Here is a 27,984-nt window from a genome sequence, read left to right on the forward strand (position 1 = left end):
AAATGCTATGGATCTTAACCAATTCTTTGTAATCCAAACATTTGCATGATGGTATTACGACGAGTCTTCCCGTCTCGCAATTTATTTGTAGTTTTTACGTATTATTTGATTCCTAGTGTGATGAAAAGATCTCGTTTGAATAGACTGTCATTCGATCGTAAACATTAACAACGTATATCTTCTTATCTTCGTATTATCTTCGATTTTTCATTGTGGATTATTGGGTGCTAATAAAGGAATAGGTATCTATAATATATGATGTCGATTAGTTATGTACAATCTTTTCACATCACTAGTGCTTATAGAAATTCGGTTAGGTATTTGATGTGAGATGTCTCGTCGTCTCATTTATTCTTTACCTACTGAATAGGTACCTGCTCAAAACTCTTTGGTCCGTCACTCTCTGTGGTTTTTATTTAACTTGTTTATGTGCAGCTGCGAAGTTTAACAATAAAAAAGAACTTATGAGTTTTCTTGAAATTTCCTCTGTAATTACTATTGATTAGTGTAAAAGTAAAGCAAACGTAAACTATGTGTACAATTGTTTCGTACGATAATTTAATTTGTGTATTCTATAGCATGTATGGCTAATGGCACTCGAGGAATGTCGGAATAAGCCCTCGATTTGGTATTCAGTTTGTGTTCATGTGTACCTACATAGAACTACGACTTCAAGTGTTCGGTTAGCAGTGTGTTAATATTGTTCTCAGTTTGTACAAATTGCGTACGCATCCAATTGATGTTTTTACGGTGTGTTGTAAAAGAAAGTGTTGGTAAGCTTTCTTTTTTGTTAGTTTACAATCATTTATAATGAGTTGTTGATCTAATTTGATTTGGTAATGTTATTTAAATGTTTTGTTTACGTCAAACTATTTTGGTTGCAGTGAATAATGTTTTCTAAAAAAAAGAAAAAGCCATTAATTTCGCCGCCCAGTAACTTCGAACACAGAGTACATACAGGTTTCGATAAACGAGAGGGAAAGTTTGTTGGACTTCCTTTGCAATGGGCATCTCTTGTTGGCAATAACCAGGTATAGTCACTGGTAGTTAATTAGTTCTTTTTTTAAATTAATTATAGTACTGTATTTATGTTTACACACATGATTTCATGAGTTTCTTATTGTATGTTATCATTTGATATAAAATTTGTGAATAAGTTTTAAATGTTATATCTATTTTCATTTAAATGATGTGTCAAGTAGATAATTCTTTTTTATAGCCAAAAGTGTATGTGACCCATATTTGTTTCATACATGTATAAAAGCATATTATGAGCTATAAATAAGATAACATTATACTTGACATATTTGTGATGTACTAGGTAATATTATGGTTATTGCAGATATTAAAGTCAACAAACAGACCACTACCTCTGGTCGACCCCTCAGAAATCACACCCACCGAAATTCTAGACTTGAAAACGATTGTAAGAGGGGAACATCGTACCACATCCGTTTCTTCAATAGCACGTCCAATATCTTCAAGTGTGCCTCAGCAACAACAACCAGTGCAAAATGGGGTTGTGTTACCAAAAACATCAAATGTTGCTAGATCTAATTCTTTAAGAAGTACAAGCCCACCCAGGATAAGGAGAGATTTCCGTAACCAGCCAAATGTCCCACCAGCTGTGCCAGAGGAGTCACCACCAGTGCCCCCAGCTCCACAGCAATATCCTAGTTTGAGGAGAGAGCAGAGTAATTTTGCTTTGAACAAGCCTATTCCAGAGTCCCCAGTGGACTGGTCGCAACAAAGTCATGAAGCAACAGTGAGACCCATTGGAGAAATCAATGATAACCATCATGCTACAATGAGTTTCCAGAATATTCAAAATGCTAATGTACCATATCAACACAATCATCCCCCACCTGCAGTCACTCATACAGTGCCCCATGGACTGAATGGAAACAATATGAATATTGGTGAGTTTCTTGTGCTAAGAATCTTTATTTCTAATCCTTATCTATACTATTATATAAAGCTAAAGAGTTTGTTTGTTTGGAAGCATTCAGCTCAGGAAATACTGGTTTCAATTGAAAAAAAAAAATATTTTGTTGGATAGTTCATTTATCAAGGAAGACTTTAGGCTATACAGTATACATGTAACATAATGCTATGACCAATATGAGAGAATAATGAAAAATGTTCAAACCAGGGAAAATTTAATCCTTTTGAGAGCTTCCATTGCGGTGCATAAACAATTAAAATTACGCAACAAACTTATGTGATGGAAAAATTCCTCTTAAAAAGTTCTAAAAACATGTTTTAAAACAAAGCCCCTGCGCATCTGCCTGCTTTTCTGAATATGTTAAACTCAAAAACTGAGTAATGAATTTCAATGAAATTTGGAAAAAAAAGGAGATAGTTTGAGACCCTGGAAGGACATTATGGAATTTTGAATTTACTGTGTTGAAGCAATATATATAACTAGCTTTTGCCCGCGGCTCCGCCCGCGTTATAAAATTTTTCAGGCTAAAGTTTTCCGTTATAAAAGTAGTAGTTTCCCGGGAGCCTATGTTCTTCCCAGGGTCTCAAACTGTCTCCATACCAAATTTCATCTTAATACGTTGCGTAGTTTTTGAGTTTAACACGTTCAGACAGACAGATGCAGCGGGGGACATTGTTTTATAATATAATTTTTAGAACTTTTAAAGTGGAACAATCCCGTCATACATCATTGTTGCATAACTTTAACCGTTTACGCAGCGCAGGCAACGGAAGCTCTCAAAACTTATAATTTTCCCCGTTTTTGCAACATGTTTCATTACTGCTCCGCTCCTATTGGTCATAGCGTGATGATATACAGCCTATAGCACTCCAGGAACAAAGGGCTATCCAACACAAAAAGATTTTTTCAGTTCAAACCGGTAGTTCCTGAAATTAGCCATTACTGCTCCGCTCCTATTGGTCATAGCGTGATGATATATGACTTTGAGCACTCCACAAACAAAGGACTATTCAACCCAAAAATAATTTTTCAGTTCGAATCGGTAGTTCCTGAGATTAGCCATTACTGCTCCGCTCCTATTGAATATAGCGTGATGATATATAGCCTATAGCACTCCACGAACAAAGGGCTATCCAACGCAAAAAGAATTTTTCAGTTTGGACCGGTAGTTCCTGAGATTAGCCATTACTGCTCCGCTCCTATTGGGTATAGCGTGATGATATATAGCCTATAGCACTCCACGAACAAAGGGCTATCCAACACAAAAAGAATTTTTCAGCTTGGACCGGTAGTTCCTGAGATTAGCCATTACTGCTCCGCTCCTATTGGGTATAGCGTGATGATATATAGCCTATAGCACTCCACGAACAAAGGGCTATCCAACGCAAAAAGAATTTTTCAGTTTGGACCGGTATTTCCTGAGATTAGCCATTACTGCTTGGCTCCTATTGGGTATAGCATGATGATATATAGCCTATAGCACTCCACGAACAAAGGGCTATCCAACGCAAAAAGAATTTTTCGGTTTGGACCGGTAGTTCCTGAGATTAGCGCGTTCAAACAAACAAACAAACAAACAAACTCTTCAGCTTTATATAATAGTATAGATTACAGTTATTTAAAGCTAGGTTTAAAATAAGTTAATAACCCATACAAACATCAATAATTTCTTTTACATTATCTCATAATGCCAACAAAATTATGGATAACATTGTTAACTCATGTAAATAAATATACTGTGTTTAAAATTTTTAACAGTAATTACACAATTTTTAATATCAGATAGTGATTAATTAATTTGATATAACAAAATAGCACTGATTAAATTCTGATGCTGCTGATAAATATTTTGCATAACATTTATTTATTAGGCTCGGTAGACCAACAAAATAACAGTACCAAAAATGGCATAAGGCATTATCTATACAAATAAAATTGCCACTCAATAGTGGCAGCAAATTTTATCTTAGTTGACCTCTTTTAAGTGCTATTTATCAAAACTGCAAAGTGAATTAACACAAATTCCAGCACAATATTATTATTTACTGCTACATTTTAAGGACAGTTTTAGGCATAAATTCTGTCTTTATTAATTTGTTATAACTTTACAAAAAAACTATGAATGTGTGTGAGGTTTATTGAGAATATGTATGAAAGACTATCAATGTTTAGTATCCATGTGCTAGCTTCTTCTTTGAACTATGTTATAGTTCATTATATTTGAATATGACCTTTATGTATGATCTATTTTCTCCTAATAATTCAAAAATACTATTATTACTAAAATTACCCTAAAAATAAGGCATATTTTATGTATTGTATTTGGGATGAGAATTGAACACTGAAATACCTTCTGAACAGGTCCATTGAGTAACCTTACATACTGTATATTACGTTTTTTTTTATTATGTTATGTCATTACTTAGGTGATGGGTATCCCGTTAGACACCAGCATCCTACGCCTGCGGCCGCGGCACCGCACCTGCCTCTTGCCGCATCCAAGCATGAACTGCGATTGACGCACGAACAGGTATGATGCACAACGTACAATTGTATATGAGGCTCCAAATCTATTGCCTGCCTGAACTGATCAATAAATATTGACAGGAGGTAAATTATGAAAGTTATCCATTTTGTTTTTTGGGATTGCGCTTTATATTTTAACTGCCTATTTGACTAACAGACATTTTGTTGTTTACTTAAAGTTGGTGGAATTCAGATTTAATAAAATATGTGATCTTTTTTATCGGATATCTCACCTTGATTCGCAAGTAGAGGGTTCGCAATAAAGTGATATTGTCTGTGTGTGTAGTTCCGGGCGGCGCTGCGGCTGGTGGTGAGCGAAGGGGACCCTCGGGCGACGCTGAGCGGGTTCACGAAGATCGGCGAGGGCAGCACCGGCGTGGTGTGCGCCGCCACCGACACGCGCACGCGCCGCCGCCTCGCCGTTAAGATGATGAACCTGCGCAAGCAGCAGCGCCGCGAGCTGCTCTTCAACGAAGTGGTGCGTCATACTTAATACGACCTCTTGCACTGCGCATTATGCACCACAAATAATATCAATTCATATAATTATTTTGCTGAAAATCTTCGAAAAATGCTTTGAAAATAACAAAATGTACTACATATTTCCGAAACAACAAAAATAATTATTACCATATTTTTATAAAAGTATTGCACCTACGCTAAAGTATGATCAACCAACCCAAAAACAAAGTCTGAGGGTCAGAAAATGGTCTTATATTAGGATAAGAGTTTGTCCTTATATTTGTTTATACATACAGGTGATCATGCGCGATTACCCACATCCGAACATCGTGGAAATGCACGCGTCGTATCTAGTGGGTGACGAGCTGTGGGTAGTGATGGAGTACATGGCCGGGGGAGCGCTGACCGATATCGTCACTCGAGCCCGGATGGATGCTGAACAAATTGCTACAGTTTGCAAACAGTGTTTGAAGGTACTAGAACATTGGCACACCAAATTTTATATTCACAATATTATTAGGGACCTTCAAGAAAGCAGCTTATTTATATTGAAAATCAAATAGATATATGTTTTAATCCAACATTTAAAAAAATCCTGGTAGTCTAAGGAAATTTTCAATCTGTGTGACATACAAATCCATTCATTGGAGTTATATGACTGGTTAACAAACATTTTGTCAATTTATTAAATAATTATAATATTTAAATGATTTATGTCCAAAAATTCATTATTTGATTGTACAATATTTTCAGGCGCTGGCATTCCTGCACAGTCAAGGTGTTATTCACAGAGATATCAAATCAGATTCCATTCTGATGACGGCGGATGGTCGCGTCAAATTATCCGACTTCGGTTTCTGTGCTCAAGTTTCACAGGTAATAACTAATAACATATCAGCTTCGGCGTATTCACTGTTAGTAATATAAATAAAATGTTACTTGATAAGTGATCACTCCACATCATGTTTACTTAGAAGATTTATACAATCAAAATAATGTAGTTAGATTGTAACTGGAACAACTGTTTGCGAATATTGTTTTATAAATTCTTCAGGTTAGAAAGAATTATTATTATTTTTTCCATCAATCATTTTTTATTTTTAGTAAATCCTATTGTTCTTTGTCTTATTGCTAAATTGTTTAATGGTATAAATAAATTAAGATAATCGTTAGGTACTGAATTATATTATATGGGTTAAGATTAAAGTTACTAAATTTTTATTGACATTCTACCTTCATATAAATTGTTGTGAATACTTTTATCAGGAACTGCCGAAGCGAAAGTCCCTTGTCGGAACACCATACTGGATGTCGCCCGAGGTGATATCGAGACTGCCATACGGGCCTGAGGTGGACGTGTGGTCACTCGGTATTATGATCGTCGAGATGGTCGACGGAGAACCGCCCTTCTTCAACGAGCCGCCGTTGCAGGTTCGTATATTTATATGTGTGCTAAATAATATTAGCAACTATTTATATACAAAGAAAGGTGATAATAATGGTAAAATATTAATTGTATATGTAATAATTCAATTATTTATGATTTAATACTATGCTTGTTTAGTAAAAAGGACGTTGTGTCGAGGTCATATAACATGATCAGTATACGGAGTGAATGTGTGTGAGAGTAAACGGTTGTTGCAGGCGATGCGTCGCATCCGCGACATGCCGCCGCCGCGGCCGCGCGGGGCGGCGCGCTGCCCGGCGGACCTGTCCGCGTTCATCGAGTGTGCGCTGGTGCGCGACCCGGCGGCGCGGCACTCGGCGCAGCGCCTGCTGCAGCACGCCTTCCTGCGCCGCGCCGGGCCGCCCGCGCTGCTCGTGCCGCTCATGCCGCCGCAGCCGCAGCCACAGCCGCAGCCGCACCACCCACTGCAGCCGCATCCACCGCACCCACAACCGCGTTAAACACTATCACATACCTAGTGACGGCAGATCTATGAAAAGCCTTCTTACCCGATTGTCAAAGAGGGTAATGTTTTCTTTTTATATCCCTTGCAAGCTCGAGGCCCGGACGTTTGCCCAGTATACCAACTACTAAGGCCGCCATTGCCCTTACATATCTATCATATGCGAGTGACAAACACGGACACGCGAAGACACCACGAAATTATCGAATACCAGTATATACTAGGTTTTACATAATTTTCCGTTTTCGTGAGCAACCTCATTATTCCCGTTAAAAATTATTACACCCGCAAGTGACGAATATTCTTAAATTATTTGTTCCCGTAGGTTCTTGTTGCCTACTTATGATAAAGACTGAGTAAGGCAAATATTTTATAAAATTAGACGCGCTTACTCAAGACAGTTGTAATTTGCCTCACTTATAATTAGTGTTTAACATTTCGACATGTTATAATTAATTGTCGTTGTCTCGAGATACATCATGTCGAGCTGGGCCATGATTAATACCAAATGTTATTTTGGCAGTTTATAACAAGTCCGTAACGCCCCTCATCGCGATTATGACAATTGAAATTGGCATACAGAATACAATTCCACTCCAATTTCATGAAGATTACGTAAAATGGCTCTTGTACGAACTTACACTGTCACAGGAAATAAAGCTCACGGTGCGGCAGACTTTTCCTTATGCCCAGCAACCTCTTATGGGAAACGATCATACGCAATTCCTGAGAAGGCTGAGCATTTTCAGTGAGCGAAATTACTCCCCTAATTAGGACGCGGCTTAATAATATGCACTAAGCAAAACATTTTAATAGACTGACACTTTTGTAATTCCAATTTGAAATGTGATTTCGCCATGAAATATTCAAATGTTTAACTAATAATTTATAACACTCGCTATAAGAATTTCATGAGTATCGCACTCATAGCCAGATCGCTTATTGTTGAAAAGTAATGAATAATTCTTATTTTTTTATCTAATACCTAAGCGATGAATATCAGTATGCTACTTGATATTAAAAATATTTTTTTGATTAATAAAACCTTGTGACGAAACTTTTTGCGATAAAATGATGAATGCTTGAAATGCCCAGGCGCGTATGATCAGCTTGATATTACGTGGTAATGACAAATATCATGACATACCAAAGTTGTATCCAAGCAACTTCTTTATAACTATATCTTTTTATTCATAGAAAGTAAACTAATATTAACATAACTGTTAACATAGTCCAGTGAACTGATATTTTAGCTTTTTATACTATGAATTGGCTGTAAATATTATCACAGTTTAACAATCATGCAGTGGATTGGAGCATGGTTTTTTTTATTTGCGTCGTGTACAATTCAGTGCATATTCAAATGTATATATATGAAGAATGAAAAGTACAATTATTTGTATTGTACCTGCATTGCAAAATGTATTTAATCATAAAACAGAAAAAACGCCTTTTTTATGAATCTTACCACTAGGTAGGTGATGTGGCAATTGCTGGTTACAATAGGATTTTAATATCAATTTTTAAGAAACATAACAAACAGAATTAGGATTAATTTTGTTTTCTTCACGGAATTTATCTTAAGGTAATCAGCACACGATAGTTTCGGCTAGTATGTTTTAACACGCTCACGTGAATTATCTCTTGATCCCACCTACTAACCCCTGTTTTTAATAAACGTTCCCAGTCCGTCACAATGTACCAATCAGAACAGAGTTTTTTTAACATTCTTACCATTGACTTATTTATTTGATATAAAATTAAGTTGAGGATCGTGTATTGAAAATGGCCGTAAGTGTGTTGATAAGACGGGGCTGGCAATGTTCCACTTCGTGCATTCGCTCTGCACTACTGCATTAGTTTCAAAACTGTATGATTGATAACCTGCGATTTTACATTGACCAATATTACTTGTCTAAGTTGAATCTAAAAATTTGTTAAACCGAAATAATCGAAGCACTGATATTATTTGCTGTGTTCGCTATTCGACACGCAGTATTGATCACATTCCTTTATTTAATTTTTCCAAATTATATATCTTTTACGTTTTCTATTTATTGTTAAAGGTGTTTCTCTTATTGCCATAAAATTGTTGAATATGAACATTGTTGTAGGATAATACAGTAATTAAACTGTAGATTACTTCGGATAAATTATGTAGGATATTATCTTCTCTTCCCCGTCCATTTAGTACAATGTTATTTATATTATGAAATAATGAATTAAAAATTGCAGTATCACAGTGGCTATAAAAATATGGCTATGTGTAAATTGTGTGATGAACATACTGAATATCGAACTATCAATTTATATCTACAATATCAATTACAAATATCGAATTATTTAAAAAATGTAGTGGTTAAATTTATAATCAACAATATTATTGAACTGTGCCAGAAATTTATAAAAATAAATTCTTTATCAGTATTACATTTGCCTACGTACTTATTTACAAAGAAACATTGTTTATTGGTATTTAGATATAAGTAAGGTGATTAGTACTTATTTCTCTCTTGCACTTAGCATTCCTAAAAGGCATTATTATCAAATTGTGCTAATTTTTGTGGCATTGTGTTGTACTCCATAGATGACACATTAGCCACGTTTCCGAGTTAGTTGTCTGGTAGCAACTTTACTGTGATTTCTTCATTCGAGTATATTAATTATAATGTAGCTTACAAAATACGCTCTTATGCAGGTACTAAAATTCAGATTTAAAAATTATTAATATTTTTTAAAAGTTTTGTTAGCAGTTAATTATAATATGTATTAAATGTAGGTGTTATAATGATATTATGTGGTCACAAATCTACGAGAATCTGTTATTATCCTTGTATTTATTATTATATTTCAAATATGTGCAAATTGTGGTTATTTATACATAATTTCTATATACAGCTGAAGCAGATCACTCCCCTTAGCATTTTCTAGGATATGGTGTATAGGTGCTTATGGCACTAATTCAAAAGTATAATCGATAACAAATTGATTAATCGATTTGGACACTGAAATCGATGTTGATTAGGTACCTACTGTAGATAACTACCTGTGTAAGGGCTTCTTTTACTTAAGCAAAGGCAGCTAGCATAAATAAGTTTATTAAAAATTCACTATCTTTACTAGTATTTTTACTTAAAGTAAGACTTAGGCAGCTAGCAATGAGATTAATAATTCTTGAATTTTAGATTTGTGAGAAATATTAGTGCCTTAAAGATAAATTGTTATTGTAGATTATTATTGAGATACTTTTACACTGTTTCTCTGCCTATTCTGTATACGCCATTATTTAAGTTCATTGCACCTGATATTATACTATTATGTTGTAATGTAAGTTTAAACATCACTCATCACAACACTCATTTATTCCCTATTGAAACCGAATAGACCAATTGTAATTTATTTGTTTGCATCAACATTAATTTCGTGTAAGGTATTATGCCAAATATATTGTAATATTATGATATCACATTGTTAACAAATGTTATGAAATATAGATTTTTGAAATAATTGTGTATTTTATTAATTCCAATGCTTGAAGTATAGACTGGGTTTACGAAAAATAATAATAATAGGTACTTTCTCTAAAGATATAAATATCGGTCGCCCGATTTTAACAATTCTACGAATCGATGCCAATATATATGTCAAACAGTTCAATAAACTTTAATTTGTCCACTATCGAACCGAAGGTAGCGGTCAGGATGCATTATAAAAATCAGACGCGAGATTTTGTTATTATCAACCAACACAGCATATTTTGTTTCGGTCTTGACAATTTATTTCTACGATTGCGTATTCGATTAGTGATATATGAAAGACTGCCTACAGGTTGTTAAATACTTGATCTTCGGCTTCGTGTCCTCGAACACGACATTCAAATAATATAGTAATAGTAAAAGTATTTTTATTCACTACGTTAAAATTTTCAAAAACGTATCAAACACATGATCTGATCCCCTAAACTGATTTCGATGAAATTTGGTATACCTAGTTTCAAGACTTTGGATAAGGATAATATGAACTTTTATCCCGTTAAAACTAGACCATGCGGGTAAAGCCGCGAGAAAAAGCTAGTTAGATAATAATATATCCAGGTATAATGCGCCATTTACAGAGGTATCTTCACTTACTGAGTTGTCTCAAAATTTATTTCAGATATGGGTCACAATGTTTGCTTAGACAGTCTAATAAATGGCATGTCATAAGATACCCCTCCTTCTGTACAAAACTGTTTTTATTGGATATTGTACGTAATATCATTCAGTGTTTCTTTTTTAATTACGAAGAATACATTTGGTAATTAAATAAGGATAAGATTACGACAAAGAGTTTTAATTACCAATTAATACACATTAAAACATCTTAAATACACTAGAAATTTACTTGTAGAATTCATATTCACTTTCATCCTTCTTGATATTATTTTTGTAGCCCTTTTCGAAGTCTTTAGGCAAGACGATATATCTGAAAAAGAGAATAAGTTATTATTATTTTTTATACTTTTTACGATAAAAAAGTACAATTAACATGATGTCATTTAAACATATATACTTATGGCACATTTGAATACATACAATAAACTAACATAATTGCAACCAATATTAAATAAAACATAAGCCGTCGGCAAAACATAGCAAGCCACATGTAGAAGTTTAATTAAACAACACATTGGATGTTACTCCTATATAGACCAAAGATTTTCTTACCTATTCTCACGGACTGCGTGCATGCCGGCCTCTTGGCAGATGGCGTTGATATCAGCCCCGGAGACACGGTCGGGCCGCGCTACAAACTCCTCTAAGTCTACTTCTTCAGACAGATTCATTTTTGCTGTTATAGTTGAGAAGATCAATCGCTTTTGACGTCTGTAAATAAATATATTTGTCATTTTATGGCAGAGTACCTACGTAGTACATACCGCTCGGCCACGAGCTGGGACACAGGTGCCAGGAAAAAGAAGTTGTATAGGCACACGAAAGGAGTTACAAGTTTCGGTACAATTGTATTTCCCGCTACCCACGCCGCCGCTCGTGGCTAAGCGGTTATTCTGAAAGCGTAATCAATTAATACTTCTAATATTGAAAACATCTTTTAGTGTACATGAGGTGACTGCAATATCTACAAGCGTATAAAAAAGTAGATTTACCTGTCAGGTAGAGGGAACTCAATTTTCCTATCCAAACGTCCAGGTCTAAGTAGAGCGGGATCTAAGGTATCAGCACGATTTGTGGCCATAATTACCTGAAATGATAATGTAATATTAATTTAAAACTTTCCATACATATTTCAAATTAATATAATGATATGATGATCTTACTTTAACATTGGTTGTTTGATCAAAGCCATCCATCTGGTTAAGCAACTCTAATAAGATTCTTTGCACCTCTCTGTCAGCACCAGTTTGGGCATCAAATCTGTGAAAAAGAAAAAAAAATCATATAAGATAATTATCGATTATAATATATTTTCAATTTTTTTTCATAGTGATTTTTTAAAACTAATAAATAATTATACTATTTCGTTTACCTTTTAGTAGCGATAGCGTCAATTTCATCAATGAAGATAATAGCTGGACTGTTTTCCTTTGCGAGACGGAACACATCTCGAACCATACGAGGGCCTTCACCCAAGTACTTTTGGACGAATTCCGATCCCACGACACGGATGAACGCCGCTATAAAAACAAAATTGAATTATTTTGATTCATAACTTACCATCAGGTGAGATAGGTCAAACGGAAGCCTATAAGCTATAAATAAAAATAACTCGCAGTTGAACATAGAACATAGTATGATCAGTTAGTGTATTTAATTTTTTTACGGCAGTCTATAAACTTATGGTGCTAATTGCTAACCCAAGGTTTCTTCTTTTATTCTTCATTGATCTATGACAGATGAGTGTTAAGGTAATGATAGAACCATACCAAGATATGGCCAGCCTGAGTAGATTGTGACATGTTTCACAAAAACCCATGAAAAGATCTGTATCATAGGTATTCAGGAACACGCCATTATATGACAATAAATTCTCTGTGTGGTGTGCACCCTTGTCAATGTCTTAAAAAAATTCAATAGCTACCTGTAGTGTGATGAGCAACGGCTTTAGCCAACATGGTCTTGCCACAACCAGGTGGGCCGTACATGAGTACACCACGTGGTGGCTCAATACCAATCTGCCTGTACAGCTCCACATGAGTGAGAGGCAGCTCTACAGCCTCTCGTATCTCTTGTTTCTGTGTGTCCATGCCACCAATATCCGAATACTGGACATCAGGCTTTTCATCTGTATGGTATAATTTCAATAATCAAATTTTGTATGAGATTTTCTTTTACACATTTCATTCAGACAATGATTTATACACTTAACAAGAAGTTAGGAACTAATAGCACATGGCATATTTCATAAATTGTACTATAATATTCAATATCTGTGAAAATAAGGATGCTTAAAATAAATTTAACTTAATTTTCAAAAAAAAATATTCACTTACCAGCTTGTAACATAGAAATAGAGCTATCAGCTTCTGGTGGCAGGACATCCACTAGAGCATTTGAATGTTTGTGTAGTGCCACAGATGCTGAGGGTTTAAGTAGCTCTCTGTCAATTGTTGACAGAATCCTCACATAGTAGTTAGATCCAGTTGTGCTGCCCACTAGAAGATTATACATTTTAGAAACCAAAAGTTACATACATTATTGTACACAACTAATATTATCTATACATATGTATAGTGTTAAGAGTATCTTACCTATGCCAGTATTTTGGTCTACAGCTTCAAGGAACTGGCCAATGACAAGTGGTACAGACTGTATGCGTTTCACTTCCTCTTGAGCATGTAGGTATTCTTTTTTGAGATTCCTTTGCTCATCTTTTATGTACTCTTCCTGTACTTCTAAGAACTCCAGCATACGTTGGAGTTTCTGTAATATTAGATAAAAAGCATGTTAACAAGAGTTTTTTATTATATTGCTAATTAAAATGTTGAGCTGTTTTACTTCTTAATGCAGTAGTGTAACTACACCCGTGATGCCCTTGGGAATGGGAATAATGGGACCATTGTCAGTACAAAATCTGGCGACTTTTTTTTAAGCCACAATAAGACTATTCTTCTTTGCAAAAGTGAAAGCTATTTGTAAAATAGCTTTAATACCAATCCTGTGCACCAGGCCCTCAGGCCGAGGGCCCGTTGCATTTTGCTCCCGTGGCACCCTATAATTATGCTCTAGTCTAGATGCATCGTAAGATATTTGTAAGTGTTTAGGTCTTTGTTTATTAGGAAAACAACCTCTAATTTTTCACTACGTGTAGAAATTAATAAATATATGTTAATAAAAAGGTGTATCGGTACGATGAATTACCTAATATAGATTTACCTTATATTTTGTGTATAAATCCTCAGATTCCAGCTCATCGAAAGTTTGGGGACCCGCAAATGGAAGACCTTTGGCATCAGTGACTTGATCATCCTGTAAGAATATTACAATATAGATAGACAACTACAAATAAAAGTGCATTAAAGTATTTTCTCTAATTTTGTTTACCTTTTCAGGTAAAATAATGCCGATTTCTTCCATTTTTTTCACAAAAATAAGTAGATACACAGAAAACTGCAAATAATGAAGTTTGACGTTTGGTATGTACGTTTCGTTACAAACAAAATGTATTATATTGAAAAAAAAAAAAAACTAAGGAAAGTTACACAGTCATTCTAAGCTTTTGTTTTAATTTTTACATTTTTTAGCAGAGGTAACACGTTTAGGTATTTATTTTTATTTATATAATGTGGTTTTCAACTAGTTAAAAAAAATATATTATTTTAAAAAGTCTTGTAAATCAAATCTAATTTCCGAATTCCACTAGTCACGAGGAATATTTATATTGACCAACTCAGAACACTTCACTCCGTTTACAAAACTCATGTTGTACTTACCGATTTACTTCCTTGGTTGTAGCTTCTTGCTACGCTATAGCTATTATTGTGAGGTTTTGAATTTTTGAGTTGTGACATGCTGATTAAATAACATTGTGCTCCTTGCTACTACTTACGTCGTTCTATATGTCGCCTTTTCATATGGCTGGAGATTCTCAGATTGATCTGAGTGGAGATCCTCCTTCATTTCTACTTTTATTCGGAAACTGTAACAGAAACTTTCACTTTAACATTGTTATATTTTAAATAACTCTACTGGCAACACGTATATGCTGCTGTCAAAGTATTAAAAAAAAGAAATTGAAATTTGAAGTTAGGTACTATTTTAAGTTAACCTAAAATTTTCAAGAATAAATAGTTCCATTCCGAGTATTTTCTTTAGTGTATTTAATTTCCATAAAGTTTTAATTTCAATTGAGTAACAGTGAATAGAAACAGATCATAAAAATGGCTGCTCCTCCTGAAATGAGTGAAGCTGATCAAATCAAAACGGTATATATTTTTTTTTATGTATTCTGTATTAATACATAGTTTTACTAACATAAATTAATCATAAAATAACCCCATCAATAATTTGGGTTATATTTAAATTGACGATTTATAATATAAAAATATCGAATATGATCAACAACAGTCTGGCATGTGATGAAGCAGGCAAAAAAATAAGTGACATCTTGATAAAAGACGCAGCTTGCAGGTTACACGCGTAGCGAAATCTCTGATCACATACAACACAATGCAAATTTATACACTCTTAAATAAACCTGCTAGGTATGATTAAGATGACCAGTATTATGTTGAGCTAGACATTGTCCATTCTCCACATATTGCTCATAGTTTCTAGAAAAATAACTGTCACCCCTCATCTGTACTCCAAAGTGAGCAATTCTGTGTGGCCACACTTTATATGCAACTTTCAATAGAGTTTTAAATGAATTAATAATATGAGCATGGTCCGAACAAGCTATCTGATGAAGTAATATAATCTTGGCATACCCAATATGTTCAAGAACGGACCCTATAGATAATTGTAAATTTAAAAAACAATAATTTATTTATTTTAAGCATATCTTGAGGACCATAAATTTAATAAATGAGATGTATATTGGAGGAATACAGGCATTTATTCGTTTATGCTTGCCTGATAATAAATAAATTGTTTATGTAAGTCTAGCTTTTACCTGGGACTGCTCATTAACCACCCATCTACTATTTCAATAAGTTAATGTATGAATTTGCAAAAAATCCTTTTTAGTACACTTTAACATCCTTTGACTTATAAGTATTATGTAAAATTTTATGAATCTAGACATAGTGCTTAGCATTTCTGGCTTTAGCCAGTCAGATTTCTTTCATAAATTGTATTGTGAACAGAAAAGCTATTTATACATGTGCATTAATAAAACTTTGTAATTCAGCATTATTTGTGTGAAGGGATTCCGGAATAACAATATTGCTTCAAAGCTGGTCTATTAAAACAATGAAATACTATTATTTATAAATCTTTTGTTAGGATTCCATTGAAATTGTTAGTTTGGTCTTTAATAATACAAGATTATTCATACTGACTATTTTGTATTTTGTTTTTCCAGTTCAAAGATTTCTTGGTACAGTACAACAAACTGTCTGAATTGTGCTTCAATGATTGCATTCATGATTTTACATCCAGATCAATAAAACCTTCAGAGGTGAGTTTTAATTTATAAACAGTATGTATACACTCATCACAAATTTATCTTTGATGAGATTAGAAGAAGTGCCAGGGTACCCAATTTTTGCTATGTGTGTTCCCCGCGTGATGTGATAGGTTGAGAGCCTATAGCGATATCAGGTACAAAATCGAGACTTCAGGCTCAAAATAAGCAAAAAGAACCCAATATCACTGCCTGATGTCTGATTCGAATTTGGGACCTACAACAGAGGTGTTGTACTGCATACACAAAATAGCTATGTAACTAAGGTGGCCTCAATGTCATGGAAGTTTTAGTTTTCTTTGAATTAATATAACATGAATTGTTTAAATACTAAATTCCCTGTTTATGTATTTCCAGGACAAATGCACAGTCAATTGCATGGAGAAGTATCTACGAATGAACCAGAGAGTGTCACAACGATTCCATGAGTTCCAAATGCTTGCAAATGAAAATATGTTGGCATTAGCACAAAAATCTGGGAATCCAAGCTAAGTTTAGTTACTAATGTAAAGTTGTATTTATTATGTTTAGTTAGATATTATAATGTCGTGACTGTTGGCAAATAAATATTTGTTGAATGACTTAAATTTTTGTAAACTTTTTATTTATTAATTCCTTTAGCTGTACTTGACAACACAAACTTAAAGTTCACATAATACGGTCAGGCAGGTACAGGTTTAATAAATAAATAATTACCCCAGCATAACCACTCAGTCGCCCCCCACGAAGGCTGGGCGGTAGTAATAAGGCACTTTCTCCGCGAAACCAAAAAAAAAAAAAAAAAAGGTACAGGTTTAATTTAGGAATTACTATTTGTTCTGGTATGGGGATGAAACCTGTGCACTCGTAAGATTCACAATTGTCTCAAACGCAGTATTGTCTGAAATTATTTTTATGTTCTTTTCGAAAGTACTCTAACCCAATGAATGTTGTATTATGCAGTACTACTTATGTAATATAGTTATTAAACACTCAGTGTAGTGGAACAATTTTATATACAAAGGCCCACTTTGTTACGCAGACTAAATTTGCTTTGTTGCCATATAATTATCGATTTCCTATAGTATGTTAGCAAGAATAATAATTCGGGCAACGCATCTCTGTATAACGCACAGCAGTCTCGGATAAAATTCTTCAGGTACTTAAGACAATGATTCATTATTTGCAGAGTAGTAAATTCCTATGTTTCGAAGATGAGGATTGTCAGTTCTGCGATACGAGTTTTAAATCTTTGCTTTTTATTGATTCACTAGCTTTTGCCCGCGGCTCCGCCCGCGTTATAAAGTTTTTCAGGCTAAAGTTTTCCGTTATAAATGTAGTAGTTTCCCGGGAGCCTATGTTCTTCCCAGGGTCTCAAACTGTCTCCATACCAAATTTCATCTTAATACGTTGGGTAGTTTTGAGTTTAACACGTTCAGACAGACAGATGCAGCGGGGGACTTTTGTTTTTATAATATATTTTTAGAACTTTTAAAGTGGAACAATCCCGTCATACATCATTGTTGCATAACTTTAACCGTTTACGCAGCGCAGGCAACGGAAGCTCTCAAAACTTATAAGTTTCCCCGTTTTTGCAACATGTTTCATTACTGCTCCGTTCCTATTGGTCATAGCGTGATGATATATAGCCTATAGCACTCCAGGAACAAAGGGCTATCCAACACAAAAACATTTTTTCAGTTAAAGGCGGTAGTTCCTGAGATTAGCCATTACTGCTCCGCTCCTATTGGTCATAGCGTGATGATATATAGCTTATAGCGGTCCACAAATAAAGGGCTATCCAACACAAAACGAATTTTTCAGTTGAAACCGGTAGTTCCTGAGATTAGCCATTACTGCTCCGCTCCTATTGGTCATAGCGTGATGATATATGACTTTGAGCCTCAGAACAATGACAAGCATAGAAGTAACATTATGACATTTGAGTGTACTCTGTCTTTGACAGCAAGAAATTTAATTGTGTTGCGATCTCTTCTTACATCTTATCGATATCGATAGATGCTTTGTCTATCGGCTATGGTAAATTCACAGACCTGCTAAAATAAACACTTTTCGGTCAGTCAACTACAAACCGTTGCAAAATGCTATTTTAGATAAAGGTTAAAAAAAAGATATCAAAACCCTAATTTGGTATTCAAGTACCAAATGAGGTCTGGGTATATAAAATCACTCGTTAAGAAGCTGTTAAATTACAATAAACTATAGAACTACCGGCTCTCTTCAAGCTAAATTTTATCCAATTTTCATTTGCTATTTACAGCAGTTTCCATGCCTTCCGAAACGTCATTCACACAAAAATGGTTTAGCATTTAGATTATTAAATTAAGAAAATCTTAGAAATTTCGGAAGGAATGGAAACCGCTGTAAGTAACAAACAAGAAATCGGCCGGAATTTCGTTTAGGAGAAAGCCAGTACGCCTTCTATTCTTTTCTGACTTTCTTAGGGATTAAAAGATACCCAAGAGGTGTGATTTGACAGAAGCTACTAAAATGGGACAATAAAATTAAAACACAGCGGTATCATTCATGTCACATATGTTTGATAACTTATTTCAAAGTTAATAAAACTTTGTCGAAATGCATAGAGCAAACACGGTGCTGTTTTTCCAATGCCAATTGGGACGAGCTATGGCAACGATCCATTTTTGCCTCATAGCAACATCTGTGGGGAATCTGCAATGAAACACACTATGAAAATCAGATAGTTTCCTCAACCCCCAGCCTTCGCGCACGGTTTCCAAGTGGCTTTTACCACTTCACCACCGTATATTGAAAGTAAAACGCAATTTATGCAAAATAGTCAACTACAATATACTAACATCTATGTTATCGACAGAATATGCAGAACAACACTATTGAACACGACTACGTAAATTGATAAAAATGAAAAATACTTAATAATTACTGTATCGAATGGCCAACAGCAGATTATAATATGACTACAGCATAATAAAGATTAATTAATAATACTTTTGCACTTATGTACAGGGTTTAAGCAAATATATTAGGTTTTTTGTTTACTCACCGATGGAAGCTGATGATTTCAGTTTCATTTTCTTTACGACAAGAATGAGATTTACACCCCATAATAACGCAGGCCATTGCTTGTTCGTAGGGCTATATTATACTTAAACAGCACTGTGTATTTATTTGAATTAACAACAAAAATATTACAAAACATGCAGCCACTTTTGAAAAGCACGCGCTGAAGTATAACGTAACTAAATTGTGTGGGCGCGTTTGTGACATTGTTTTGAGGTTGGCAAGTTGGAACATTTGACATTTTATTTGCTTTTTAATTCGGCATCATAAAGAGGACCAAAGGTAACCATTTGATAATTTTAAAGTGTACGCAAGCCGACCTTAGCAACATAATATTTGTCTCGTTCTTTTCAACGGTTTTGGCCTATTTGAAAAAAAGGACAAGTATATGAGGGTAATTTAGATTCCTTCTATGCTTGTTCTTGTTCTGAGCTTTGAGCACTCCACAAACAAAGGACTATTCAACCCAAAAAGAATTTTTCAGTTCGAATCGGTAGTTCCTGAGATTAGCCATTACTGCTCCGCTCCTATTGAATATAGCGTGATGATATATAGCCTATAGCACTTCACGAACAAAGGGCTATCCAACGCAAAAATAATTTTTCAGTTTGGACCGGTAGTTCCTGAGATTAGCGCGTTCAAACAAACAAACAAATAAACAAACAAACAAACAAACTATTCAGCTTTATATAATATTATAGAAGTATAGATTAATAACTTAAAAAAATTAGGGTTACACATTGATTACGCCAAGGATGTTTAGATAATTTTTTATTACACTATTGGGAATAGCATTTGCTTACTCTTTATTTATTGTACTTTATTACATGATACTGTGTTAGAATATTTGCATTTGCTAAGTGGGTATTCCATATCAGATCTGTATAAAATTAAAATTGATCTGACATCATTTAGCCGGCCAATTGTTAACTGTTTGACAAGACATGCATAATATACTTTTTTTAGGACAAGGCTTATAGCATTTTGGTTCAGGTGGGGAGAAATCTAATACAAATGATGTTTGTGAGCTAGTGTAGTCGAAGTGGTAGTCATTGAATTTGGCTTCAACACTAAATTTTGCATTAGCCGCCGAGCTATCATCATCATCGGTATTTAAAACGTATTTCAAAGGGAATGGTCCTGATGGGGCGTTAGTCATGTTTGAAGGTTTGGTGCAGATACTGTATTGGCCGGCGTGTCGTATGATCCTGATGAGAGGTTGTCCGCACACGGGAGGCTTGCAGCAGGACGTCGACGAGGGGCAAATGGTGAAGCATTTTGGTGGCGCGCAGCACGGCTTGGAGCAAGACGGACGCGAGCACGTCGACGGGCATCGGGCACATTCACCGGCTTTGAAGCAGTTGTGTTGTTCGATTTTTCTGAGCACTGGACATGAAATATGACCGGGACGCCATCCACACCTTAACTGAAATCAAATTATGTGGATAAGTTTCTTATGCGGTACTTATGTGTGTGTTTTAGTGTACGTTCTAGTTTTGTGTGTGTGTTCTTACTTGATGTTCTGGCGCATCTCTGGCGGTGTACAACCATCCCATGTGTTTGGGCACGGGTCCTGGTTTGATGTCTTCCTTGACCAAACATCTGTGCTTTGGTAGATCACACCGCCCCAAGCAACTAGATGCTGATTTATTGGCTGAAAAGCAACGGGGAAGTTATTTTGTATGAAATTTAAGAGATGCGCGCAAGGTATACATAAACTACTTACATTTTCCGGGTTTGCAGCAACACGCCATTTTTTATATCAACTATAAAAATAAATCATTAGTGTTCATGATTTTCAAATTATTTGAAGCCCTGTACTTAAACTTACCTTTATTGATGTTATTACGGAAAACAACACATTTTTATTAAGGTCATGTTGCTAACGCATTAGGGACGGTCATTTCATTGTAAGGTGTAGGTATTTTGTGTTACTATAAAGATTTATTGCATTTCATGACTGAAGTATATGGTGACAGAATGAAATATTTTTATTCTTGGAATGTTTTATTTTTTTCTAATTCAGGTAGCATCAAAGAGAACGCAATTATGAACGGCCAAAATCGAATGAAGGTTGCATCCTGTTTATAATATTTTCCACGCATGTATATAAATGTACGTCTATGAATATTTGCTATATGATATTTCGAAGCGGTGACAAGCTAGTTGGGTTTGTAACGGACTGCCGGGACAAATGTCCGTAGGTTCAAATCCCAAGAGCACATACCTCTTTTTTTAAATTATTTGTGTATTCTTTGTGAATTATCGCTTGATTTAACGGTGAAGGAAACATCGTGAGGAAAGCTGGATGGATACTTGAGAAGTTCTTTATAGGAATTGTGAGGGTGTTTGAAGTCTATCAATCCGCACCAGACCTGCGTAGTAGATTAAGGCCTAATCCCTTTCGGTAGTAGAAGAAGCCCGTGCCCAGCACTGTGACAGTAGATAATATAATGCTGATACTATTATATTTATTTATCATGAATATGTGTTGTTAGATGTTTATTTTGTTCTAGTATTATTTATTGCTTCTATTATTTATTTATTTTATATAGCATTGTGGTTTATTTTAAAGATTTGTAAATCTTTAGGTTCAAAGAAAGCGAAGAGTGAATAAAAGAAAAGTAGTTTTTATAAAAAATAATTTAATATTAAATAAATATTTATCACGGGTTTTTAACAAATTCATACACACAAATTTGTGTTCGTTACACTCTCATCTAGCTCACAGTTGATTACCAATATTACTTTTTATAACCACATTTAATCATTATTGACATAATTTTAACACATACTTTTTTGATAAGTACAATGTTGTTTTTTATCATAAAAGTCGTGATCAGAGATCCGTAGGTACAATCTAATACAAAATAATTTTGTATCCTTTTTAAAACTATACTTTATTGCCGTTTCGACTTTTTATTTACTGCTTTCTTGGTCTTTGATCCGCAACAAAGGTATATGAGTGCTTTAAATATAATATATATTATAGCTAATATGGCGGCAAAGATTACATACACGTCAAGTTGTATGAACTGGTAATATGGCGTGTCGGCTGCAGTAGTCCTAAAAGTGAAATTGGGATGTCGCGCGGCGTACTCCGTCCAGTAAATCGCAGTATCTAAAGATCTCATCGGGCGATCGTGCCATGCACTTGATATTTCCTTTACTCTCTCACGGAATCTGAAAAATAAATATTTATATTATACTAGTTGACCCGACAGACGTTGTACCGTCTTAACTATGAATTTTCAGCGCGAATTCTGTCAATCGCTGATAGTTATTTCAATCATTTGACAGTTATATAAAATTAATATTTTCAAGTTTTCTTAAATTTTCTAATTTTCCGCGCAATTTTTTGAATTTTTTCTTTCATAAGAACCTTCTCCTGACAATAACAAACACAACAACAACAAAAAAATAGTGCAATCGATCTAGCCGTTAACTAAATAGGGATTCATTTTTATATATATAGATTAGAGCGTTATGTACGTTTTAAAGAGTGCTGCGGTTTTGTAGTTTGTATTGTACATTGAAACACCTACAAGGTCATAATGACGTCAGAGTCTGTTAGAAGCTAATATTACATGTCAGCTCATAATTAATATTGTGAGACTCAAGTACGGTACAAAGGTTATTGTCGATAGAACTAAATAGAACCTTCGATGTGCATTGTTCCTCTTTTCTTTGCATTGATTAATATTTAGAATGGGTTTACTCTAGTTATTATTTTGAGATTAGAACGACATAAGAAATAAAAGCATATCATAGATATGATTTAACAAAAGAAAAATTTAATATCGGTAATTTAAAAAAAATCTATATTCGTTGTCTCTTAGAAATACTCTGATTACTGTAGGCTCAACTGAAATATTAAGTGATCTACTAGCTCTGTCGGCGGTAAAATAAACACACAGGCAGAGGTGCAACCAAGTCACCCACTTTTCGCCTAGCGTGTTTCATTCCATGATGTTAAAGCAGGAGCGTCTATTGCCATATCGGGCTATTCCCGCCTCCGGGCTGATGCCGAGCAGATACCTAATTTTACTGTGCCCGACCCAGGATTCGAACTCGGGAACGGGAAAATGCTTTAGAAACACTTAAACTTGTGATTTGTATTAAATCATTAGATCTTCCATAAAAATATATCTGTTTATATTTATAGACGTAAACTACGTTTTCAAGGTATTAAAACCAGCCATAGTGACCGTAAGTGTGTCGTGTCCGGGATCAGCCTGTGTACATCCGGTTCCAACAAGCCGGCATAATTGGGCCTACTGCCGAGGGGTAATCATCACCTCACCCCACTAACCATCAGCTGCAGAGAGGTCACTTTGCTATGCACGTTAAAAAATATGTAGAGCGTTAGTAGTGCACCATAATAATTTTGATACTTTAATCAGAAAGAATAATAAATTATTATATAACGAACTTGGTGAGTTCATTGACCATGTTATGTATATTACTATATCATTTTATGTGTATACAACATACACATATAGCGAAACGTACATCATGCTCTCGCTTCGTGATTATGCGAATTTGCAAAAGATTCATGTGTACTAGTAAGAAATTATATAACCGACATTGGTATTATGGTTTATGATACGATATCTATTTATCTTTATTTGTATATTTATTACCATGAACAAATTTATAACAAGCTAAGTATCGTGTATGTAATAGAGCATTATCACGGAATTTAGGTTTGCGAGATATTCTAGTCGATCTAAATCTTCAATGTGGTTGCTTTTCGTATGATATGGAAAATTTCCGAAGACTTCGAACCTTCCTTCCTTCATTAATAGTTATTCCTTTTAAGGTTGGCAGCGTAACGTGATATTTCTGGTATTGTGGGCAGTAGAACAAGAAGAAGTACTGTACAAGAGGCAAACCACATGCTAATTTTCCGATATATTCTATAAAATACCTAAATATCGTGCCGAACATGAGTATGTATATTATGATCAGTTTTAAAGTTTAGCTTAATTGTAACCAAATAATATATGCAACGGTGCATATGTTTTAAAAGAGAGGCAGTGACTTGGATTACTTGATCTAGTGATTTCTAATCGATTATATATTACATCATTTGACATATAATGTGCCAATAATGGCCTACTGCCAAAATAAAATATTTAAGTTATACAACTTACTTGGGATTCAACACTTTCTTGAATGAAGCTAGTAGATTTTCTTTGGTTAAGTCGTTTATTTCTAATACAAGTCCAAAACCACTCTCTTCTATAGCGGCTGCGTTTGCTGGCTGATCTCCTCCTATCGGCATTGCAACTATTGGTACACCAAAGTGTACAGCTTCAGTTGTGCCACCCATGCCTCCGTGGGATAAGAATGCTACAGTTTTTTTGTGTCCTGTAATTACGGGAAGTCAGCAATTATAATTGTGTGCGAAAAGTATTTAATAATTCGTATATAAGGGTTTTCTGAGGTTTTCTGTACATTTTAACTTTCAGAATTTTATTTTTGATGGTAGCACTATCGAATGATGTTATAATTACAAATTATATTTAAATAATTTTGTTCTAAGGAAGATATTTTTTTCACAGATCTCATGATGTAGTTTTAATTTTTATCGAAAAGTGCCAAGTTTCTCCTGTCCGTTCTATTCGGATACACACATTCCCATGCACATTTGAAAAATGCACCTTTATAATATCACTAGCTTTTGCCCGCGGCTCCGCCCGCGTTATAAAGTTTTTCAGGCTAAAGTTTTCCGTTATAAAAGTCACGCTATATATTTTCCCGGAAGCCTATGTTCTTCCCAGGGTCTCAAACTGTCTCCATACCAAATTTTATCCTAATACGTTGGGTAGTTTTTGAGTTGAACACGTTCGGGCAGACCGATGCATCTGGGGACTTTGTTTTATGATATATTTTTGTAGAACTTTTTAAGAGGAACGATCCCGTCATACATTATTGTTGCATAACTTTAACCGTTTACGCAGCGCACGCAACAGAAGCTCTCAAAACTAATAAATTGTCCCCGTTTTTGCTTCATGTTTCATTACTGCTCCGCTCCTATTGGTCATAGCGTGACGATATATAACCTATAGCACTCCAGGAACAAAGGGCTATCCAACACAAAAATATTTTTTCAGTTCGAACCGGTAGTTCCTGAGATTAGCGATTACTGCTCCGCTCCTATTGGGCATAGCGTGATGATATATATAGCCTATAGCATTTCAGGAACAAAGGGCTATCCAACACAAAAGAACTATTCAGTTCAAACTCCTAGTTTCCTAGATTAGCCATTACTGCTCTGCTCCTGTTGGTCATAGCGTGATGATATATAGCCTATAGCACTTCACGAACAAAGGGCTATCCAATACAAAATGATTTTTTTAGTTCGAAGCGGTAGTTCCTGAGATTAGCCATTACTGCTCCGCTCCTATTGGGTATAGCGTGATGATATATAGCCTATAGCACTCCACGAACAAAGGGCTATCCAACGCAAAAAGAATTTTTCAGTTTGGACCGGTAGTTCCTGAGATTAGACATTACTGCTCCGCTCCTATTGGGTATAGCGTGATGATATATAGCCTATAGCACTCCACGAACATAGGGCTATCCAACGCAAAAAGAATTTTTCAGTTTGGACCGGTAGTTCCTGAGATTAGACATTACTGCTCCGCTCCTATTGGGTATAGCGTGATGATATATAGCCTATAGCACTCCACGAACATAGGGCTATCCAACGCAAAAAGAATTTTTCAGTTTGGACCGGTAGTTCCTGAGATTAGACATTACTGCTCCGCTCCTATTGGGTATAGCGTGATGATATATAGCCTATAGCACTCCACGAACATAGGGCTATCCAACGCAAAAAGAATTTTTCAGTTTGGACCGGTAGTTCCTGAGATTAGCGCGTTCAAACAAACAAACAAACAAACAAACAAACAAACAAACAAACAAACAAACAAACTCTTCAGCTTTATATAATAGTATAGATATAGATTATAAAGTTTCTACCTTGATGGTAAATTGCATTATTTGGCATTTTGTTTTGTATGAGTCATAAATAGGTATGATTAGGTAAACATAGGCCAGCCAAGAATAAAAACAGATGTGATATTTCCCGAAATAAAGGCCGGTGGGTCTTGGAATACCTTAAAGTCATGGTAATATGAAAACAATATGTCACATAAATAAAAAAAAACACTAACCTAAAATATCTACTTGAGGTAGCCAATCTGATATGTAAAGTTTGTTTTTGTCATATTTGAGCATTTTGTCTTCCCACTTCCATATAAATCTGTAAGGTAATTCATTAATTGTGTCCAATATAGCTTTCACTTTATCTGACGGCATAGTAGCAGCTTTTACTACTGAACCGAAACTGATATATATAACGCCATTTTCTGCTTCATCGACGAATTTCTTCAAATCCTAACACAAAAAAAAGAATGATTGAAATAAAGGTCTGTTTAATAAAAATAAACCTTTTTTTAATCATTATAATACTTACTCCTGTTAATGGTTTCGCGTCCTTCACATGATATCCAGCGACTTCAATTACATTAGCTGGGTACAATGTTGACCCAGTTAAAGAAAAATGTTGGTATAGTAGAAGTAATTTACTTTGCCTTGCCAACTCTTCTAAAGGCGGTATATCGTCAAAATACTGTGCCAGAATCTGTTGGTCATTACGCTGTGTTATTAAAGAATACATTGTTCTAAAATAAAAGTCAAACACAACACGCTCTACTCTTTGGTAAAGTGTGGGTTTACTTCCGCCACCAAGGAAGTGAAAAGGAGTGTATGATGGGTTGTAAGGGATACCTAGCCTTTGATAATGGAAGGGCATCAATGTGTGGGAAGACATGCTCACAACAGGAGCTCCCAACTTGTACGCGATCCCTAGACCACAATCAGTATTAAATTGTTCCACAAGAATCACATCAAACTTTGGTTTTTGTTTTATTAGATTTTGCACTTGTTTATTTGCCAACATCACTTTGCAGTTTTCCGTTCCAATGGTACCCAAGAACACACTGACGTCTAATAAGGTCATGTATGATTTTTCGACGGGCGTGTTATCTTCGATGATCTTCATGGTGCCGGCGAGGCTGATATCATGATAATTCGCTGGTGGGTCCTTTTCCGGGTAGTGTGAAATTATCGTGACATTATGTCCTCTATTAGCCAATTCGTGTAGAAATACTCTAAACACAAGAAAGTGACTTTTCCCGTGGTACGGATATATACCCAATATATTTAAAGAAGTGCATTGTTTTATTAGCACAAGGCCTAGTAAGACTTGTAAAACACTCAGATTCATTGTAAAAGGCGAGCGGAAACGACCGCGAGCCGTCCGCTAAACTAGAGTTCGATGAGACGACTGGGCGCTATGGACTGTCTGTAATACGTGTTATTAAACTCGAGCATGGCCTTGATTTGGTTGAGATAACAGTTATATATTATAAACGTGATCGTGCAATCGTATTAAATAATCAA

At 35.1% G+C, this 27,984-nt stretch overlaps 5 protein-coding genes across 6 annotated transcripts; 2 read left to right on the forward strand and 3 right to left on the reverse strand.

Moving 5' to 3' along the window:
* The first annotated feature begins 283 nt into the window (after positions 1-283).
* On the forward strand, positions 284-10,350 carry LOC115441819 (serine/threonine-protein kinase PAK mbt). 2 transcript variants are annotated; one of them, XR_005112191.1, is made up of 10 exons: positions 284-773; positions 885-1,031; positions 1,343-1,919; positions 4,372-4,475; positions 4,758-4,949; positions 5,230-5,406; positions 5,687-5,809; positions 6,200-6,364; positions 6,578-7,004; positions 7,439-10,350. XR_005112191.1 is itself a non-coding variant. In XM_030166737.2 (9 exons), exons 2-9 carry the CDS (start codon positions 891-893, stop codon positions 6,839-6,841), a joined length of 1,743 nt encoding a protein of 580 aa, XP_030022597.1. In that variant the 5' UTR covers positions 284-773; positions 885-890; the 3' UTR covers positions 6,842-10,350. The 2 variants fall into 2 exon arrangements, 1 of the variants encoding a protein (XP_030022597.1); XM_030166737.2 differs by having other exon boundaries at positions 6,578-10,350.
* An 804-nt stretch (positions 10,351-11,154) lies between these two features.
* Positions 11,155-14,522, reverse strand: LOC115441830 (26S proteasome regulatory subunit 6B-like). Its single transcript, XM_030166745.2, has 10 exons — positions 14,385-14,522; positions 14,217-14,309; positions 13,592-13,763; positions 13,334-13,495; positions 12,922-13,125; positions 12,370-12,517; positions 12,161-12,257; positions 11,990-12,084; positions 11,550-11,708; positions 11,155-11,307 (listed from the first exon to the last, which is right to left on the reverse strand). Exons 1-10 carry the CDS (start codon positions 14,415-14,417, stop codon positions 11,223-11,225), a joined length of 1,248 nt encoding a protein of 415 aa, XP_030022605.1. The 5' UTR covers positions 14,418-14,522; the 3' UTR covers positions 11,155-11,222.
* Positions 14,523-15,025: 503 nt separating this feature from the next.
* Positions 15,026-17,054, forward strand: LOC115441851 (mitochondrial import inner membrane translocase subunit Tim9). Its single transcript, XM_030166768.2, has 3 exons — positions 15,026-15,265; positions 16,366-16,461; positions 16,825-17,054. Exons 1-3 carry the CDS (start codon positions 15,221-15,223, stop codon positions 16,957-16,959), a joined length of 276 nt encoding a protein of 91 aa, XP_030022628.1. The 5' UTR covers positions 15,026-15,220; the 3' UTR covers positions 16,960-17,054.
* A 3,209-nt stretch (positions 17,055-20,263) lies between these two features.
* Positions 20,264-21,549, reverse strand: LOC115441840. The gene is made up of 4 exons (XM_030166757.2): positions 21,341-21,549; positions 21,236-21,275; positions 21,024-21,163; positions 20,264-20,935 (listed from the first exon to the last, which is right to left on the reverse strand). Exons 2-4 carry the CDS (start codon positions 21,261-21,263, stop codon positions 20,417-20,419), a joined length of 687 nt encoding a protein of 228 aa, XP_030022617.1. The 5' UTR covers positions 21,264-21,275; positions 21,341-21,549; the 3' UTR covers positions 20,264-20,416.
* A 595-nt stretch (positions 21,550-22,144) lies between these two features.
* Positions 22,145-27,886, reverse strand: LOC115442511 (UDP-glucosyltransferase 2). Its single transcript, XM_030167558.2, has 4 exons — positions 26,996-27,886; positions 26,694-26,916; positions 24,666-24,882; positions 22,145-22,692 (listed from the first exon to the last, which is right to left on the reverse strand). Exons 1-4 carry the CDS (start codon positions 27,806-27,808, stop codon positions 22,410-22,412), a joined length of 1,536 nt encoding a protein of 511 aa, XP_030023418.2. The 5' UTR covers positions 27,809-27,886; the 3' UTR covers positions 22,145-22,409.
* Between the last annotated feature and the right edge of the window lie 98 nt (positions 27,887-27,984).

This window comes from Manduca sexta, chromosome 11, assembly GCF_014839805.1.
Source record: "Manduca sexta isolate Smith_Timp_Sample1 chromosome 11, JHU_Msex_v1.0, whole genome shotgun sequence".
NCBI lineage: Eukaryota > Metazoa > Arthropoda > Insecta > Lepidoptera > Sphingidae > Manduca > Manduca sexta.